An 18,902-nucleotide genomic window follows, 5' to 3' on the forward strand; every position below is an offset into this window, starting at 1 on the left:
TGGTGGCAGGATGGGGTCGTGGGGAAAGTGGCCCTGCACTCACTGGGAATTGGAGCTCTGTGGGCATTTCCAAGTGAATTAAGTTCCCTATAGTCATAGACGGGCTTTAAAAATTTATTGAGATATACAATTTGCGTAATGTGAAATTCACTATTTTGGAGTGTATAATTCAGTGGTTCTTAGCATATTATGTTGTCTAATCATCATCTCTAATCCTAGAATATTTTCATCACCCCAAAAGTTACTTCATAACCATTAGTAGTCACTCCCCATTTCCCCTTCCTTGGAAGGCTCTAATTTTTCTGTCTCTATGGATTTTTTAAAAATATTTTTATTTACTTTTATAAGTATATTTTTATTGATTTCAGAGAGCAAGGGAGAGGGAGTGAGAGGTAGAAACATCATTGATGAGAGAGAATCATTGATTGACTGCCTCCTGCATGTCCCCCACTGGGGATCGAGCCCAAAACCCGGGCATTTATTCTGACCGCGAATCGAACCGTGACCTCCTGGTTCATGGGTTGGCGTTCAACCACGGAGCCACACCGGCCGGGCTGTCTTTATGAATTTGTCTGTTCTGGACATTTTATATAAATAGGATGGTACAACATGTGGTCTTTTGTGTCTGGTTTCTTTCAATCAGCCTGAATTTGTGAGGTTCAGACAATGGCCTCTAACTGTCTTAGAACGTTTTTGCTCCGAGTGTTTCCTAGTGGGTGGTGGTGATGGCAGAGACTGTGATCGTCTAACTACCTGGGCTCAAACTCGGCTCTCCTTAGTAGCTTGATTTTGGACAAGTTACTTAATGTAATGTCTCTGGGCTTTGTGTGACATTGGTAATGAGTGTTGTACTCTTCTGGGTTGTGGGGCTGGAGCATGGGGTCTGGCACATGCTCAGTACTCACTTGGGGCCAACTTAGCTATTCAACGAGCAGAGGGGAGGTTGCACCAGGAGCAAAATGGTCAGCACCTGGGAACTACACCCTTGAAGAGACATAAGTTCCTGCAACGTCCCAGGTGTGAATGCATAGAGAAGGCACTGTCCCTCGGAGAGGACTTGAGTTGGCCATGGGTCCCTGAGCTGGGACTGGCTCTGCGTGGGGTTCTTGGGTGCTTTGAACTCAGAGCTGGGGGAAGGAGGAGCACAGTGGAGCAATCAGGATGCCAGCCCACCACATCCCACCTTGGTGACCATGGATGGGTGGCTTAGCTTCCCAGCCTTCATCTCTAGCTGGCAGTGAGGATCAGTGCATGGGCTGCTCTGCATAGAGCTGAGACCAGCATTTGGTCCCAGTGTGTGCTACAGGAGTGGCTGGTTTGTTCTGGGCCACCTCTTACGGTGGGGACGTGTGTCTGGGCTAGGGGAAGCCAAGTCAGGCTCACAATCCTTCTACCTATTCCCTGCATTTACCCACAAGGGGCTGGAACTTTATGAGACGTGGGGTGGATGGCACTTGATGCCTGTCCACTGGCCCTGTGAGAAATGTCCTCTGTCATAGCTGCAGTCTGCAGACAGGGTGGGGTGGGTGTGTCTACTCAGCTTTAGGAGGACTTTCATTGGTTCACACTCTACTGTGTCCAGACCCTTCTTCACTGGTTTCTCAGTCTCTCTGCATATTGGCAGTGAGGACTGAGCCTTAGATGGTCTCCTGGAATGTTCTGGGTCGGAAGGCAGGGACTGGCCTACCTCTGATATTCAGTGCTTTTTTTTTTAATCCTCACCTGAGGATTTTTTCCCCCATTGATTTTTAGAGAGAATGGAAGGGAGTGGGTGAGACAGAGAGAAACATAGGTGTGAGAGAGACACATGGATTGGTTGTCTCCCACATGCACCCCAACCATGAACGGGGATCGAGCCTGCAACTGAGGTATGTGCCCTTGACCAGAATTGAACCTGCAACCCTCAGTCCACTGAGCCAAACCAGCCAGGGCTGATATTCAGTGCTTTTATAAGAGCACCTCATAGGTGAAGTGACTATTTTTTTACATGTTTGTACCTTCATCCAGTCATTTGATTCTCACCATGCCCTCTGATTTTCACCTTAGATACAAAGCGCTTCCCTCTTCCCCCCCCCCCCCCCCCATCCCACCCAGGTACCCACATTGCTTCACCTTCTATCCTTTCATTTCTTGGTGGGGTGTGGTGGAGCTGGCCTTCCCTTCCCTCATGTCTTTTTTTTTTTTTTTTAATATTTTTATTGATTTCAGAGAGGAAGGGAGAGGGAGAGATAGAAACATCAATGATGAGAGAGAAGCATTGATCGGCTGCCTCTTGTACGACCCAGTAGGGGATCAAGTCCACAACCTGGGCATGTGCCCTCAACAGGAATCAAACCCGGGACCCTTCAGTCCACAGGCCGATGCTTTATCCATTGAGCCAAACCAGCTAGGGCTCCCTCATGTCTTTGTGTTTTTTTTTTAATATATATATTTTATTGATTTTTTACAGAGAGGAAGGGAGAGAGATAGAGAGTTAGAAACACCGATGAGAGAGAAACATCGATCAGCTGCCTCCTGCACATCTCCCACTGGGGATGTGCCTGCAACCCAGGTACATGCCCCTGACCGGAATCGAACCTGGGACCTTTCAGTCCGCAGGCCGACGCTCTATCCACTGAGCCAAACCGGTTTCGGCGGCTCCCTCGTGTCTTAACCCAGCCTGAGTGGTTCTCCCTTCCCACCGTATTGCCTAAGCCAGCTATGGTTTGCATTCTGATCACTGAGGATCTGGGTGCTGTAATGTCATTTAACTACCAAGGAAACCAGTCACTGGGTCTCCGGCATCTGCTCCCAGCCAATTCTGAGAAAGCCATTGGGTCTTTGCAGATATTCAATCTAAAGTCCTGGAGCTACTGTCCCCTCTTGTCTGTGGCAGGCATGGTGAGACCCCCTGGAGCTCCTACTGGTGGGCTCCAACAGCGTACTCCTGCCAGCTTTACGACACTTGGGTACATGTGCACCTTGATAGACCCCTCCCCCCCGGCCCCCTGCCCCCAGCTGGAAGGAAGCCTAATTCTAGCCAGGCCAGCCCAGTTCTTTGGGGGCCTCCTTTGTAAGCTGGCTAGAATGATGGCAGCTCCTTGGTCAGGGACAGAACAGTATATTTTTCTTACAGTTCTATGAAAACAGGTTTACCTTTCATTCCTGTTGCCTTTTCCCAGATGGGTCAGGCCAGGATATCACGCATCACACCTGCTGGCACAGCTGTGGGTCAGGGCTCAGTGTGGAGTGGAAGCCCTTTGTTCCACTCAGGTCAGTTTATGTTTGGTTTTAAGCAGCAAAAGCTCAGCACAGCCTCAGCCCCCACAGTCCTGTTCACGTCACCTCCCTCCCCCATCCTGCCCTGAGCATCTCTCAGCTCCATTTCCTTTGCTACCCACTACTCTGCTGGTGAGGGCCTGCGGCATCTTTTTGTTTTGTTTTTGTATCAACAGTTTTACTGAGATATAATTCACCCATTTGAATTGTATAATTCAGTGGTTTTTAGTATATGCACACAGTTCTACAACCACCACCACCACCACAATTATAGAACATTTTCATCACTCTAAAAAGAAACCTTATTCCATTAGCCATCACTTTCCATCCCGCTCCCCCAGCCCATGAAAGCTACTAATCTGCTTTCTGTCTCTATGGATTTGCCTGTTCTAGACATTTTATATAAATGAGATTATACACCAGGTGGTCTTTTGTGTCTGGCCTCTTTTTTTGTGTTTTTTGTTATTGTTGTTAATCTCACCCAAAGATATTTTTTCCATTGATTTTAGAGAGAATGGAAGAGAGAGAAGAAAGGGGCACAGAGAGGGAGAAAAAGGGAGAGAGAGACATCGATGTGAGAGAGACACATCGATTGGTTGCCTCCCACATGTGCCACAACCCTACTGGGGCTGGGGAATCGAACCTGCAACCCAGGCATGTGCTCTTGACTGGAATTGAACCTAGGACCCTTCAGTCCGCAGGCTGATGCTCTGTCTACTGAGCCAAACTGGCTAGGGCATCTTTTCATTTTCTTGATGGTGTCCTTTGAAGTACAAAAGTTTTAAATTTTTGTGAAGCTCAGTTTTTTTATTCTTTTTTTTTTTTTTGCTTTTGGTGTTACATCTAAGAACCCACTGCCAAGCCCAAGGTCATTAAGATTTATCCCATGTTTTCTTCTGAGAATTTTATAGTTTTAGCTCTTAGATTTAGGTCTTTGACTTATTTTGAGTTAATTTTTATATATGGTGTGAGGTAAGGGTCCAGCTTCACTCTTTTGTATGTAAAGATTCAGTTGTCCCAGTGCTCTTAGTTGAAAATGCTATCCTTTCCCCCACTGAATGGGCTTGGCACACGTCAGAAATTCAGTTAGCCATAGACGTGTGGGTTTATTTCTGGACTCTCAGTTCTATCCCATTGACCTCTATATATCTCTCTCCTTATGCCAGTACCACACTGTCTTGATGACTGAAGCTTTGTGGTAAGTTTTGAAATAAAAAATATGAGTCTGTCAACTTTGTTTTTCTTTTTCCAGATTTTGTTGGTTAGACCGGCTCCATGGTTGAGTGTTGACCTATGAACCAGAAGATCATGGTTAATTCCTGTCAGGACATATGCCCAGGTTGCGGGCTCAATCCCCAGTATGGGGCTGCCAGGCAACCAATCAGTGATTCTCTCTCATCATTGATGTTTCTATCTCTCCCTCTCCCTTCCTCTCTGAAATAAATAGAAATATATATGTCATAAAAAAAAGATCGTTTGGTTAGTCTGGATCCCTTGAATTTCCTTATGAATTTTGGAATCTGTGTACAGTTTCTACACAGAAGTCAGTTGGGGTTCTGGTGGGGATTTTGATGAATCTGTGGGTTGTCTGCATTATTTCTGTTCTCTGCTCAGACACCTCCCCCACTGTGACCCCAGTGCCCTTCCTAAACGCGCTGATGAGTCTTTGTCTCTGCAATGCTCTTTAATGGCTCCTTATCCATTTCGGAACAAGGCCCAGATTCTTTGACATGCCTAGGCTGTTGGCCACCTGCTGTCCCAGGCTGCCACACTTCGTCTCCCCCTCCCCCATCACCTGTCCTTCCCTCAGATGTGGTAAACCTACACCCCGACTCTCCACCACCAACCCCCTTTCAGACATTCTGTGTTATCTCCCAAACGTGTCAGACTTGAGATGTGCTCTTTGAATTAAAGGTCAGGGGCAGGGAGACTGCGGAGTAGAGAACGCAGCTCTCCAAAATAACTCAGAGATGCATTTTGCCTGTTGAAAGAAGAGAGAGTCGAGATGTTCTTGTCCTCAAAGCAGGGAGAGGGAGACATGCAGTCTTCTGGTTTTGTCCCGAAAAGGCACCAGCCACCTGCAGCTCTGGCCAGCCCTGGGGATCAGCCTTACCACTTGTCCTTCCTCACCCCCACTAGAGATCCTCAAATTCACCCCTTTCTTTGAGTCCACAGCTACCACGTTGCCTAGGCCACTGTCATCTCTCCCTGGACTCAGCCTGAACCCTCTGCCCACCGTCCTGGCTCCCTCTGTTGGCTCCTCAGGCTACATTCTCTTCTGCCATCCTATTTCAGATAAGACATTCCATTAGACTTGTCTGGTTGAAAATCAAAGATGAGAGCCTCCTGTCCTCCCTTTGGTCTCCAGGGATGCAGTGGATTTGCTCCCAGGAGGCCTTCCCTTGTGCATGTTTAAGGAGAGACAGCTATGCATATTCTCCCCTTCCTGTTTGCACAAATGCCACAGTGCAAAACACGTGCTCTGTTGCGCACCTTGTTCATTTCACATTGTAACTGGGAACTTAAGATCCCTTGAGTGGGCTGTACCGTAAGTCATCAGCCAGCCCTGCCTGGTTGAATTTGCATTGTTGATGATTTTGCTGTTACAGATGTTTATGTTGTCACATGTTCCATATACTTCTAGGATGCTTTTCCTAGGAGTGCAGTTGTCAGGGCCAAGGATTCCTGGACTGGCCATCTCTGTAGATATGGCTGACTTGGAGGGGCTTTAGCAGTGGAGAGTCAGCAGGTCCCACGCCCACATTTGAACAGTCTCCAGGGGCTTCCCACTGCAGAAGCGAGGCAGCCTCTGCCGCCCTCATCCTGCTTCCCTTTGCTCCACTGGAATGGACATCCCCACACCCCTTGGAGCTCCCTGGCCCCTTCCACCAGGCCTCTGTATTGGATCTTTGAATTTACTCGAGACTGGTGAACACGGGGCATGTCTGAGATAACATGGTCACATTCCTGCCTCTTTTTCTGGTTGCCACCTGCTTGTTCTCCGGGTCCATCCTAAGTGGTACTTCCACTGGGGTCTTCTCCATCCATGTAGCATCAGTCTGGTCTCCCCATACCCCCCGTGACTCCACCAGCACCCATGCTGTCTCTTCGTGCCTTTCATCCCAGTTCATTTGTGTTTAGATGTCTCCTGTCTCCTGCCCACCCCCAGCCATAGGTCCCTGGAGAGCTCTTTTCGTCAGGGTCCCAGCCCCTCTCCCGGTGCCTGGCCTCTCTTAGGCCATCGGTAAATATTTGCTGAAGGGACTTAATGAGAGATTGAGCCAGGTCACCCAGCTGAGATGCACACATTCACAGTGGGTGTGTGCAGGGTGCCACCCCAAGCACAGATGTCCAGGGCCTCCAGCCCAGGCTGTGACCTGTTAGATTAGCATGGCTCCTTTTCACCAGTCTCAAGTAAATTCACACAACCCTTCCCTAGGAATTACAAAATGACTTAGACCGGGAAACAAGCAGTTTACAAGAGCTGGAAGCTCAGAAACAGGATGCCCAGGACCGCCTGGATGAAATGGACCAGCAGAAGGCCAAACTCCGAGACATGCTGAGTGACGTCAGGCAGAAGTGCCAGGATGAGACTCAGATGGTGAGTCCCGTTCCGCTGGAGTCCAGCATGGGGAGGGAGCTTCCCAAGGGCTTCTCCAAGCTCACGATGACCTTGAAACACAATGTGAAGAACACTGCTGGTTTGATAGAGTAGTTGGACATATCATTTGGAAAAATGTTTACACATTTGGGATTTGACCTCAGTCTCACTTGCCAAGTTGAGGAGAGATCAGCCTTGATCCCCAAGAACCTATGTGTTGTTCTTTATCCCCTGGCCCGCGCCTGACAGCATGGGAGTCCAGCACACCTCTCTCCTTCCTCTGCTATCTTAACTGCTTGTTTCAACCAGGGAGGCCCTAGTCTCAGCAGATTATAAAACCCTCTTCGGCCTCGTATGGGGACATTCAACCACTAGGACAGATTGCCTGTGTTTGTTCGAGCTTGAGCTTGAGTTCCTCTTTATCCCAACATGACTTTCTGTTAGTCACATGGGTGAGCATGTCTGCCTTGTTGTTTCTGTCTTTGTTTTGGGTGTAGAGGGCCCGTGAGGAAGTCAGGTGTCTGGCCTCCCTGGCTTAGCTTGTTCAAAAACCGTGAACTAAGAATTCTCCCTTTGGAGCCATATTTCATCTTATTTCAGATTTCCTCATTGAAGACCCAGATCCAGTCGCAGGAATCTGACCTGAAGTCCCAGGAGGACGACCTCAACCGGGCCAAATCGGAACTGAACAGGCTGCAGCAGGAAGAGACCCAGCTGGAGCAGAGCATTCAGGCTGGAAAGGTTCAACTGGAAACCATTATCAAGTCTCTGAAGTCCACACAAGATGAAATCAACCAGGTATCTCCCTGGGAACAGGCCCTACCAAGGCCTAGGGTTTTCTGCCAAGCAGAGCAGCTGCCATGAGCTGTTTGACTGGCGGGGCCAAGTGTCTGCCCTGAGGCCTCTTGTTCCCTTTGCTCTCACTCACTTCACTAGCGTCCTGCCACCTGGAGGTTAATTGCTGAGAACCCCTGGTGTGTGTTCTAGCATCATGCTGACTTTGGTCTCACTCTTTTCCCTTCCCTGCCTGAGTGCATCTCATTTTCAGGAGTGGGCAGGGGCAGAATGAAGGGCATTAAATTAATGGCTCACTGGGAGAGAGCCTTGGGTTCCTCATCAGCCTGGTTCTCCCATAAGCATGAGTGTGGGAGACATGTCCAGTGCCTCTCTGTTCCCATGCAATTTGAAGACTATTACATTGAGGAGGCCCCAACCTATAATGAGTATTGTTGAATGCAGCGCCCTGTTCCGGTCTTCAGGCTTCCTGGGCAGCCCCTCCCTGTCCTGCTCTGATGTGAAGGCCATGTAGCCTACAGCGCTGCTTACCAGCAGAGGGAGAGCGCTTTTCCTGCCCACTATATGTGACAGCCATAGCACTCCCTGCTGGCCCTTGGGTCTCCCTCGTACAAAATGGGGGTTATGTGTGCCCTCAGCAGTATGGCTATTTGTGCTTCCTTCCTATCTTTCTTTTTTTTTGTAAATTCTCACCTGAGGACATTTTTTCCATTGCTTCCTCAAAGAGGGAGGGAGGGAGGGAGGGAGAGAGAGAGAGAAACATCGATATGAGAGACACATGGATTGGTTGCCTCCTGCATGTGCCCTGACCAGGGGCGGGGAGTGAACCCACAACCCAGGTACATGCCCTTGACCGGGAATTGAACCCAAGACCCTTTGGTGTGCAGGCTGACACTAATCACTGAGCACACCAGCCAGGGGCTGTGCTTCCTTTCTTAACGAAATAGAGCTTTTGTTCTCTGACAGTTTACAGACAAAAATTTATCACAAACATGTACTGGGGGGGATTTAATAACTAAATTGTGTTTTGTTAACATCTGTAGTATTATATTAAATATTTTTAGAATTTGTAAAATCTTCATAGGAGCCAGGATATAAGAGTATGTTATTAATAATAATGATAATAACAGTAACTGCTGTTTATTAATGCCCACCCTGCCAGACTCTGTCTTACTTATGATTTCCAATGGTTCACTTTGGAGAAGAGGGAACGGAGAGGTTAGGTCACCAGCCTGAGGTCATGCCGTGTGTACGAGACATTGAAAGTAAATGCCTGGGTCTGTCTGACCTCATAGGCTGTCTTCCTTTCCTGGGCCTCACACGCCTTCTCCAGGACAAGGAGGAACAAGTGCGTAATGAAAACCCTATAGAAGAGAGTATTACTTTGAACAGATTGTGAATCTGGGTTTTGTCTAATTTCAGTTTGTTTAGAATTGACAAATGTTATTGGAACTCATGCCTCTCTCAGGAGCTGGGTATACAGAGAGGTCTTCTGGGGCCATGAGAAGGACCTTGTCTTGGTTTATGAGGGTTCTCACTTCTTGTAAATATGGTGACAGGCGTCACCTACTCCTTATAGATGGGTAATTTAGTTACCCACACGAGTTGCTCAGGGTTGTATGAAAAACATGTCTCACTTGAGAATTTTTCCCTAAATGCCACTTGATGCAAGTGATGTCTTTGTTGTGCAGGCAAGAAGCAAACTTGCCCAGCTGCATGAAAGCCAGCAGGAAGCCCACAGGAGCCTGGAGCAGTACGACGAGGTGCTCGATGGGGCCCATGGCGCCAGCCTGACCAACTTAGCTGACCTGAGCGAGGGTGTCTCCCTGACAGAGAGGGGCGGTTTTGGAACCATGGTAAAGGTGGAATAAATATATTCTGGTCTTGGGATCAGGTCCCACATTGGGATCCGAGAATGCCCCTCCCACTCGGTCCAGCACTTGCCAGCTTTGTTCTATCCAAGTGCAGGGCGTTTCTCATTTTCACTGCTGCTTTGAGAGTCCCCACCAGCCCCGCAGCCCAGCGTATGTGGCCGTGCTTCATCCAGGGCAAAGCAATGGGATAGGCCTGACCCCTTTGTAAAACCACTTTTTAAAAGACTTCCATCTCCGTGGGCCAATCACCCAAATATGGAAGGCTTCCCAAACTTAACCAAACTTGAATCAGTCTCCTAAATTGTGAAACCCACATCCTGCTAATGGAGGGACTGAGGAAATGTGTTTGTCTGTTTCCACAAGGAGCACCTTGAAAATCAAATGTATTGATAAAGAGAAAGAAAATAGCCCCCTTGGGACATTGCTGCCTCACCTACGAATTGGCCTCTGTTCTGAAATTTTGGTTACATTTGAAACCTGGCACATGAGTCCAAACCTCATGAACCTGGGGGCCCTGATCAAGGCCCGAGGGGCTGTTGAGCTCTTAGGTTGCTGTGGTCTCTCAGGCTTCTGGCATCCAGCAGGTGCTACTTTTTCCATAGATCGTCACGCCCCCCTGTTCCCACCAGTCTGCCTTTGTAGCCCTGAGCCCTGGTGTCTGCTGTTTCCAATTTAGTCTGGCTGAGGAGAGTGTCTCTGTGCTCTTGAGGGTGCCAGTGGGACGTGGTTGGTCTTGATGGGTTTGTTGTGCTTTGCTCCCAAAGCCTTTAGCAGATCACCTTGCACTTCATCTCTCTCCAGGGCTCCCCTTCCAAGCCCTCCTTCTGCTCCCAGCTTTGTTTGCTTCCTGGATTCCTTTCCTCCTTGTAATTGGACAGCCTTTCTCGCTCTCAAGACTCGGTTCTTTATGTTCATTCCTTGACATGTTTCTTTTCTCAGTAGCCAAGTACTCAGTCCCAAGAATTTATGAGGAAGCTGAGCTTCCTTCCCCACATTGCTTAGAATATGCTGGTGGTGTCTTCATCTGTCTCCTCTCTCTGGCCATCATTGCCTCCCTCAGCCATTCAGACTCCTCTCTCTTGTGGAATTGTAAATAGGCGACATATCCGCTCTTGGGCCCATCGTCAGCTTGAATGTAGACGATGAACGTTCATTCTTCATGAAGTGCGTGGGACAGAATTTCCTGCTTGGGGTCTGGCTCCCTCAGTGTGTATTTCAGCTTCACAACCCTGCTCTTACTTTCCCCCTCCTTGTCACCAGTCCCCTCCCATGGCTTTCGGCTTGTCTGATTCTGTGCTAGTTCAGGGAACACCTTGCTCTTAAACTGTTTGGCAGAGTTTGATAAAATTGGTTTCCTTGGATAAAAGTTGGCAGTGAAGTGGCAGTTTGCAAGTGGCCAGTGATTCCTCCTTCCCCATTGCCCACAGATTTTTTTTTTTTAACCTTTATTTTTGTTTTTCTAAGTGGAGCAGCGTTTACATGAGAGTCAGTTCATCTTGGAATGTTGATGTCAGTTATGTTACATAGAAACTTGCAATTGATACCTGAAAGAAAAACTATTTATCTTGTACAAATACAGTTTTTAAAGCATTTTTTTGGTTTGTTTCCATTTCTTAATAAACACTTTGAAGAGGGCTTTTTATTAATCCTGAACATTTCAAGTCTGCTCCAAAGGAGAGGGAGCTCTTGGTTCTCTTCAGAGGGGTGAAAGTGAGGGGTTTAGTCCTAAGATTAGTATAACCACAGAGCTGCATCTAGAACTTTCTAAAAGCCTAGGCACTACTACTAAAATCACTAAGTTTAGTGTTAAGCTCACACTGTGTTACTTTGTCCAAGAGACACAGGATTCTTAAAGTCATGGTTATGCCTTTTCTCTCATTGGATGATGAGTATGTTGACCTCTTGCCCTTGATGTCAATATCCAACCAATCTGTCTAGTAGAGAGTAGGTTATAAGTCAACCCTAATTTAAACCTTGCTGAGAACTCATCCTGAAAGACTGGGTTGTCTGTCACATCCAGCCCCAGTGACACACAGGAGCCAGTGTTACTGACACTCCACAGCTGATTATTAAATAGGAATTTTGTTAGCTGGTTGTTCAACTCTGATAACTTGAAATCGGCCACAATGTCTTTACACCACAGGAATTGGCAGAATCTGCCCATCAGGACTTTTTTCCAGAAAGCTGGTTCACCAGTACACCACTGCCCAGTCCCATTTAAAGGGAAGGAATGTCACAGAAACCCCTTTGATGTCCTTTCACAGGTGTCATTTCTATTTCCTATGAAGTACAAAACTTGAGACTGGTCACTGAACTTATGTTTGAAGGTATTTTAACCTTTGCCAAGGGACGTATCATTCATACCATGCTGGTCTGCTGCACTTGTATTTCCCAAGTTGGCAGATGGCTCATTTCTTGTGGATGGAAAAGATTATGGTATCTCTGTACCAGGGGAAATCTAGTTTTCTGCTCTGAATCTGTGAAATGGAACCCAAACCCCCGGTGGTTACCCTAACCACATGAGTCTTGCTAAGGTTTTCTGAGGCTTTCCCTTTGAAGGGGAGGGAGCAATGGCTGCCTCAGGGAGATAATTGCCCCTGAGAGAGAGTGGAGACCTGACTTTCAGTTTAGGGTACTCATGGTTGGAGCTTCCAGAATCAGTCTTTTCTCTGACATTGTCCACTGGTATTTGGCAGTCTTTCAAATGATGATGGAAAACATTTTTAAAAAGCAAATCAAAACAAATCCAATCAACTTGTAAATTGGTGCCAATTGAAAATGAAAGAAACGTTATTCTTAACTCCTGGCTTCATCTGTGTTGTGATCCCTCCTGATCCTTCTGGAGTAGGTACCTTGCCCATGGTACAGTTCGAGAGGCTTATTTCCCCCTGGCCCCCTGGCCTCCTTAGATTAGGACTCCATCCTATTTTCTGTGTCTGAGAGCCCCACTGGGTGCTCCTTGGGTACCCATCTTGTGGTCATTAGCACCACAATGTCCCTACAGAACTGCGCTCTGCCATGCCACCAGTCGCGCGGTGCTTGCAGACCTCTGTACTTACTTGCCTAAGAACCTGCTGTGGTTTCCCCACCTTGGGAAGGTTTCCCCACCCTGGCTGGAGGCTCCAGATGATCTCTCCCAGGTAAGAACAATTGCTTCATATTCATCAGAGGCCAGGGGTGTTGGTTCGTTTTTTTCCAAAGCCCACGGCTTCCTGTTAGCCCCGTGCCCCTGAGGCCCATCCTCCCCAGGTGGACCGGCTCATGTGGTAGGAAGCCTTGTCGGGAATCTTCCTTTGGCACCTTTGATGTCATTTCCCAGTAACCACTGTTTGTATTTTGACCAAAGCTCCAGCTCTTTTATTTGGTTTTGGTCAATTGGAAGAATGGATTCATGTGCCAGCCCCACAGATGCTGGCACATTCACCAGAGTCAGGGAGGATGTTGTGCTTTTAAATATCACAGTGAAACTTGCATGTTTTCACTGAGGATGTGTCTTTATTAACCAAAACACTCAGTATTTTTAAGCCAAATGCATTGTTCCCTTGCATACTGCAAACTCCACCTCCCCTCTTTATAGGCTGTTCCCACTATAAAAATGTGCTCTTCAAAAGCAAATCTTTTTTTTCCTTTTGATTTAAATATGCGTGTTTGTTTCTAGAAATAAGCACTTAAAAAAAATGCAAAGTAGTGTATATGCTCTAGTAGTTCTAACTGCATTAGCGCTCACTTCCTCCCAGGATGCAAATAGCCAGCATGTATGTTTCTTGGTGTGGAAACAGCATGTTTTAAAGTGCCCACAAGCTCTGAAATAAAGATGACTGAGGGAGGTCACACCTTTGAAGAGTCCTGCACTGCAGTTGGTGGCTTGTTATATTTTTTAAGATTTCAAAAAATGTGACTTTTTTCTGTCTCAATGATTTTTAAAAAAATTCTAATTTTGGTAAAATACACATAACAAAAATTACCATCTTAACCATTTTCAAGTGGGCAGTTCAGTGCCATTAAGTACATTCACATTGTTGTGTAGCCATCACTACCATCCATCTCCAGAACTTCTTCATTTTCCCTAACTGAATCTCTTTCCCATTAAACACTAACTTCCCATTCCCCCACCCTTAGCCCCTGGCACCCACCGTTCTACTTTGTCTCCATGAATCTGACTACTATAAGGTCCACCTATAAGTGGAATCATATATGTCCTTTTGTGACTGGCTTATTTCACTCAGCATATATACTCAAGGGTCATCCATGTTGGGGCATGTGTCAGAATTTCCTTCCTTTTTAAAGCTGAATAATGTTCTGTTGCATGAATATATACCACATTTTGTTTATTCACTCATCCATCCGTGGATGTTTGGGCTGCTTCCACTCAGTGATTTTTAAATAAACCTATTTTAGAAGAGTGTTAGGCTTACAGAACAATTGCCAAGGTGGTACAGAGAGTTCCCAAACACCCCACACCCACGTTCCCCTATTAAAATCTTTATATGGCACATTTGTCACAACTAATGAACCACTGTTGACACGATATTATTAACTAAAGTCCATCTTTAATGATTTTTTTTAAAAGTTATTCTCTTTAGGGTCATAGCACTTAAAGGAAAAATTATGAGTTAGGTATGGAATTCTATACTTTGATTTAAATCTGAAATAATAAAGTCCCTGTCCTGTTTCTTCACAAAATTTTAGGATGATCCTTTCAAAAATAAAGCCTTGTTATTTAGCAACAATGCCCAAGAATTGCATCCGGATCCTTTCCAGGCAGAAGACCCCTTCAAATCTGACCCGTTTAAAGGAGCCGATCCCTTCAAAGGTATTTCATTTGGCTCCCACTCTCTCACTGAAAGGCTGTTTAGTTTGTGCCACTGAGGGTTGTTCAGTGACCATAATAGGTGGGAGGTATCACCCCCTGAAATGGAGGAGGAAAGGAATTCTCTGAGCCTCACGGGCCTTTTGAGTTTTCACCTTACCCAGCTAACTGAGGAGCTGAGGCCTTGGGGTGTGGTGGGAAGAGCTCATGGCTTGCTCGGCCCCTAGACACTTCGCACTTCAGTTTCCATCCACCAGTGGGTGGCACACACTTCCTCACTGCACTGGAAGGATTGGTAAGATAACCAGATACAGTAACGATTATGAAACTACCTAGCGAATGACAGATCCCCACATAAATCGAAGGACTCAACTGGTGGGTTTACCAGAGCTACACGTGAGTCAAAAATAACTAAGAATTTCTAGAAACAAGATTTCCTATGTTTCTCCATTTTTATTTTTTTTTCATAACAAAACAGTATTTCCAGGAAATACTGTACATTTCTGTACATTTCTGAGAAGGATACCGAGGCAGGGAGTGGCAGTGGGAGCCTTTCCTGTTGCAGATTTGGAGTGAAGCACCTTGGGCAGCTCCTGAGGCTCAGATGTACTGAGCTCATGGCTCCAGGGTGGGCCACGTGGTTGAGGACTGGGGCTGCCCGGGCCCCTGTTCTAATTGCCAAGGGATGTGAGGGGGTGATGAGACGCAGGAGTGGCACGTGGCGTAGAAGAAGAGTGAGTCCTGGCTTGTACATTTCCTCGGGCTCTGGCCTGGGTTGAGCAGCCAGAATACCTTCATTTCATCTTATGTCCCAGCCACGAAAAACTGCCTCAGCCAGTGGCCTTCCCTGCTCTCCACTTTGATAATGCCAGGGTCATTTCTACTGTGAAGCTAAACGTTTCTCTCTCCTCTAATCTAGGTGACCCGTTCCAGAATGACCCCTTTGCAGAACAGCAGATAGCTTCCACAGGTAAAAGCCTTTGTTAAAAGACACGTTTCAGGTACTCGTCCTCGGAATAGTCTGGTTCCTAGTGCAAGCTGAAGGCAGTGTAAAACACCGTCCAGTCTCCTCCACCAGGTCCCCCACCACAGGGCCGCAGGGAGGTTCATTTCTGAAGGAAACGGGCAGTCACATCCCTCCCTTTCACAGTCCGGTGCCCTTGTTGCCCGTCTCCCAACAGAACTAGAAAAGGAGCTCCCGGCAGCCCGGTGATTGTTGCCCACAGCAGCTCAGTCACGTGTGCCTGCTTATGTCCCTGTGGCAGCCTCAGGGGGTCCTGTGCAGTACATGCACATGGCAGGACTTCTGTCCATCCATTCCAAGAGCGGCGGGAGTGTACATTGGGAAGGGCAACCGTTTGCATTGCACGAAAGCCTGGTGTCTTGTTCCTTCCTGGTGATGGTGGCCGTCCCCCTTCTCTAGTCACCATGCCGCACCCCACATTTGAGGTCAATGAACACACTGTGGTTGTGGTATTGGGATCATTTTGCCTATATTTTTTCTTTTATTTTTATACTGAGGTAAAATTCACGTAACACATAATAATTTTAAAGGGAACAAGTCACTGGCATTTAGTACATTTCTAGTGTTCTGCCACTACCATCTCTGTTTAGTTTCAGAATATTGCTATTACCCGAAAGGAGATCCCATCCCCATTAGTAGTCATCTCCCCATTTTCTCTCCCCCAGGCCTTGGCAACCACTAATCTGCTTTTCCGTTTCTATGGATTTGCCCACATTGTTTATTATTTTTAAAATAGACTTTTATTGAGAGGTATAATTTATACACAACAGAATTCACCAATTTTAAGTATGTAATAAGATGAGGTGTTTTTTGTTTTGTTTTGTTTTTAATTGATATTTAGAGAGAGGAAGGGAGAGAAGGAGAGGAACATTGATGTGAGAGAGAAACATCGGTCAGTTGCCTCCTGCACCCCGGGTATGTGCCCTGACTGGAAATCGAACTGCCACCTTTTGGTGTTCAGGACAAGGCTCCAACCAACTGAGCCACACCGGCCAGGGTGAGATGAGGTTTGACACATGAGTACAGTTGTGTGGGATAATGAACATTTCCATCATCCTGAAAGGTTCCCTTGTGCCACCCACCCCCAAACCCCTAGGTCTCTGGCAACCACTGACCTGTTCTCTCTCACTATGGTTTTTACCTTTTCTAGAATTTCACCTAAATGGCATCAGTCAATTATGTGTTCTTTCATATTTAGCTTCTTTCACTAAACATGTTTATTCATGATGCATTCTTTTCCAAAACACTTTGTAGATCCTTTTGGAGGAGATCCTTTCAAAGAAAGTGACCCATTCCGTGGCTCTGCCCCCGATGACTTCTTTAAGAAACATACAAAGAATGACCCGTTTTCCTCAGACCCATTCACGAAAAACCCTTCCTTACCTTCAAAGGTGAGTGCTGTGGGAAGGGGGAGTACCTGTGTGTGCATTGTGCCTGTGAAGGCAGGCTGTCCTTGTCTTCCCTAGGATTGAGCCAGGACTCTGTCCTTTGATCTGTGCTCACTAAGCCTGATGATCGTGGGCAGTGTGAGGCCAGGTGGTTCTCTGGCAGCCGGTCATGGGCCAGGGCTCATTCCTGGATGGGGGAGTGGCTGTGCCTGTGGGTCCTTGTGAGGATTGTCCTGTGAAGCAGGGCATCACATCCCAGTGGTCCAGGTAGCCCAAGTCAGGAGGAAGCTGTGTCCTGAACAGCTGTCATTCCTCTGTCCCTTTCTGTGTCCCTTTACTTCAGCTCAGGCCCATCTTCTGGGTTCTCTGCTCTGTCTCTGCACCAACTGCTGCTCTGTCTCCCAACAAAGACAAAACAAAAAAACCACACCACACACTTCCATCCACCACCCTGGCCTCCACGTGACCACCCCTGCTGTCTTCCTAGAGCAAAGCACTGATAGTGCCATTGGAGTCAGACGGCCTCCGTGGGTCCCAGTCACGGCAGGAGGAAGCCCAGACCAGCCTGGCTGCACTTAGTGTGTGAGGCAAACATGACCCCTGCCCCCCAACATCTAGCAAACCATGTGTTTTGTACAACATTAGGCCCAAAAGTGTTTTGTGAATGAATAATTTTTGTGACTATGTGAGGGTTTGTAGCCTCACTTAGTGTTCTAGGTTGCATCTCTGTCCCCACTTACACATTCCTTGGTTTTCTTCTTCCCATGGACCTGTGTGTGCATCATCAAACCCAGAGTTCCTTGAGGGCAGGGGTTCATTGTAACATTTCTGTCTATCGGACCTGTCATGGAATATTCTTTTTTTTTTTTTTTTTTTTTGGTTTTGACGATCTGTCCTCTTAATTAAAAAAATAATGTTTTTATTGATTTGAGAGAGAGAGGAAGGGAGAGGAATAGAGAGATAGAAATATCAATGAGAAAGAAACATCATCCATTGGCTGCCTCCTGCACAGCATTTACTGGGGATCAATCCTGCAACCCAGGCATGTACCCTGACCAGGAATTGAATCAGTGACCTCTTGGGTTCATGGGTTGACACTCAACCACTCAACCACACCGGCTGGGCTGTCCTCTTATTTTTTTTTTTAAATATATTTTTTAAAAATATATTTTTTTAAATATATTTAAAAAAAAATATATTTAAATATATTAAATTAAAATATATTAAAATATATAAAATATTTAATATAAAATATATTAAATTAATAATATATTAAAATATATTAAAATATATTTTTTTAAAATATATTTTTATTGATTTCAGAGAGGAAGGAAGAGGGAGAAAGAGATAGAAACATCAGTGATGAGAATCACTGATTGGCTGCCTCCTGCACACCCCCTACGGGGGATTGAGCCTGCAACTCAGGCATGTGCCCTTGACGGGAATCAAACCTGCAACTCCTCAGTCTGCAGGCTGACATTCTGTCCGTTGAGCCAAACCGGCTAGGGCATGTCCTCTTATTCTTTATCAATTTGTTATCTTTTCCACAAGTGGCTTTGTTAATTTTCTCTTCTGTTTTCTGTTTCACTGATTTTTACTCTTTATTATTTCCTTCCTCTTATTTATTTTGGGTTAGTACTTTGCTTTTCTATTTCTAAACATCTTAATATCTAACCTTAGGCCATTTCATCTAAACACTGCTTTAGCTTGCTTTCCACACATTTTGGATGGCAGCTATGCTCGCCACTATACCACCAACACCACCCACACATTTGGATATGTGTCTTCATTGTTATTCAGTTTGAGATATTTTCTAGTTTCCCTTGTGATTTCTCTGAACCATGTGTTATTTAAAATGCATTGTTTTGTTTCCAGATACTTGTTTTTTTCCTTTAGGTATTGTGTAATATTGATTTCTAATTAATATCTATTGTTTTTAGAGAACATATTTGTATGTTTTTATTGAGACTCTGAAATTTATTGCAACTTGTTTTATGGTCTGTGTTGGTGAACATATCACATACATTTAGGAAGAATGTCTGCAGTTATTAGGTGTCATGGTCTGTAAATGCCAGTTAGGTCAGAGTTGGCTGTGTTCAGGTCATCTATGTCTTCACTGTGTTTGTTTTCTGATTCTTCCAACTGCTGAGAG

The 18,902-nt window shown here is 46.1% G+C and overlaps 1 protein-coding gene across 1 annotated transcript in view; it reads left to right on the forward strand.

Annotated features, from left to right (window-relative positions):
* Positions 1 to 18,902, forward strand: part of EPS15L1 (epidermal growth factor receptor pathway substrate 15 like 1) — a 98,618-nt gene that overhangs the window by 50,231 nt on the left and 29,485 nt on the right. The window contains exons 14-19 of the mRNA XM_081091958.1: positions 6,698 to 6,859; positions 7,460 to 7,657; positions 9,346 to 9,510; positions 14,218 to 14,341; positions 15,258 to 15,308; positions 16,617 to 16,753. Coding sequence (XP_080948084.1) covers positions 6,698 to 6,859; positions 7,460 to 7,657; positions 9,346 to 9,510; positions 14,218 to 14,341; positions 15,258 to 15,308; positions 16,617 to 16,753 — 837 coding nt within the window. The remainder of the gene's footprint in view (positions 1 to 6,697; positions 6,860 to 7,459; positions 7,658 to 9,345; positions 9,511 to 14,217; positions 14,342 to 15,257; positions 15,309 to 16,616; positions 16,754 to 18,902) is intronic.

This window comes from Myotis nattereri (genome assembly GCF_964212035.1).
Source record: "Myotis nattereri genome assembly, chromosome: 5".
NCBI classification, from domain to species: Eukaryota; Metazoa; Chordata; class Mammalia; order Chiroptera; family Vespertilionidae; genus Myotis; species Myotis nattereri.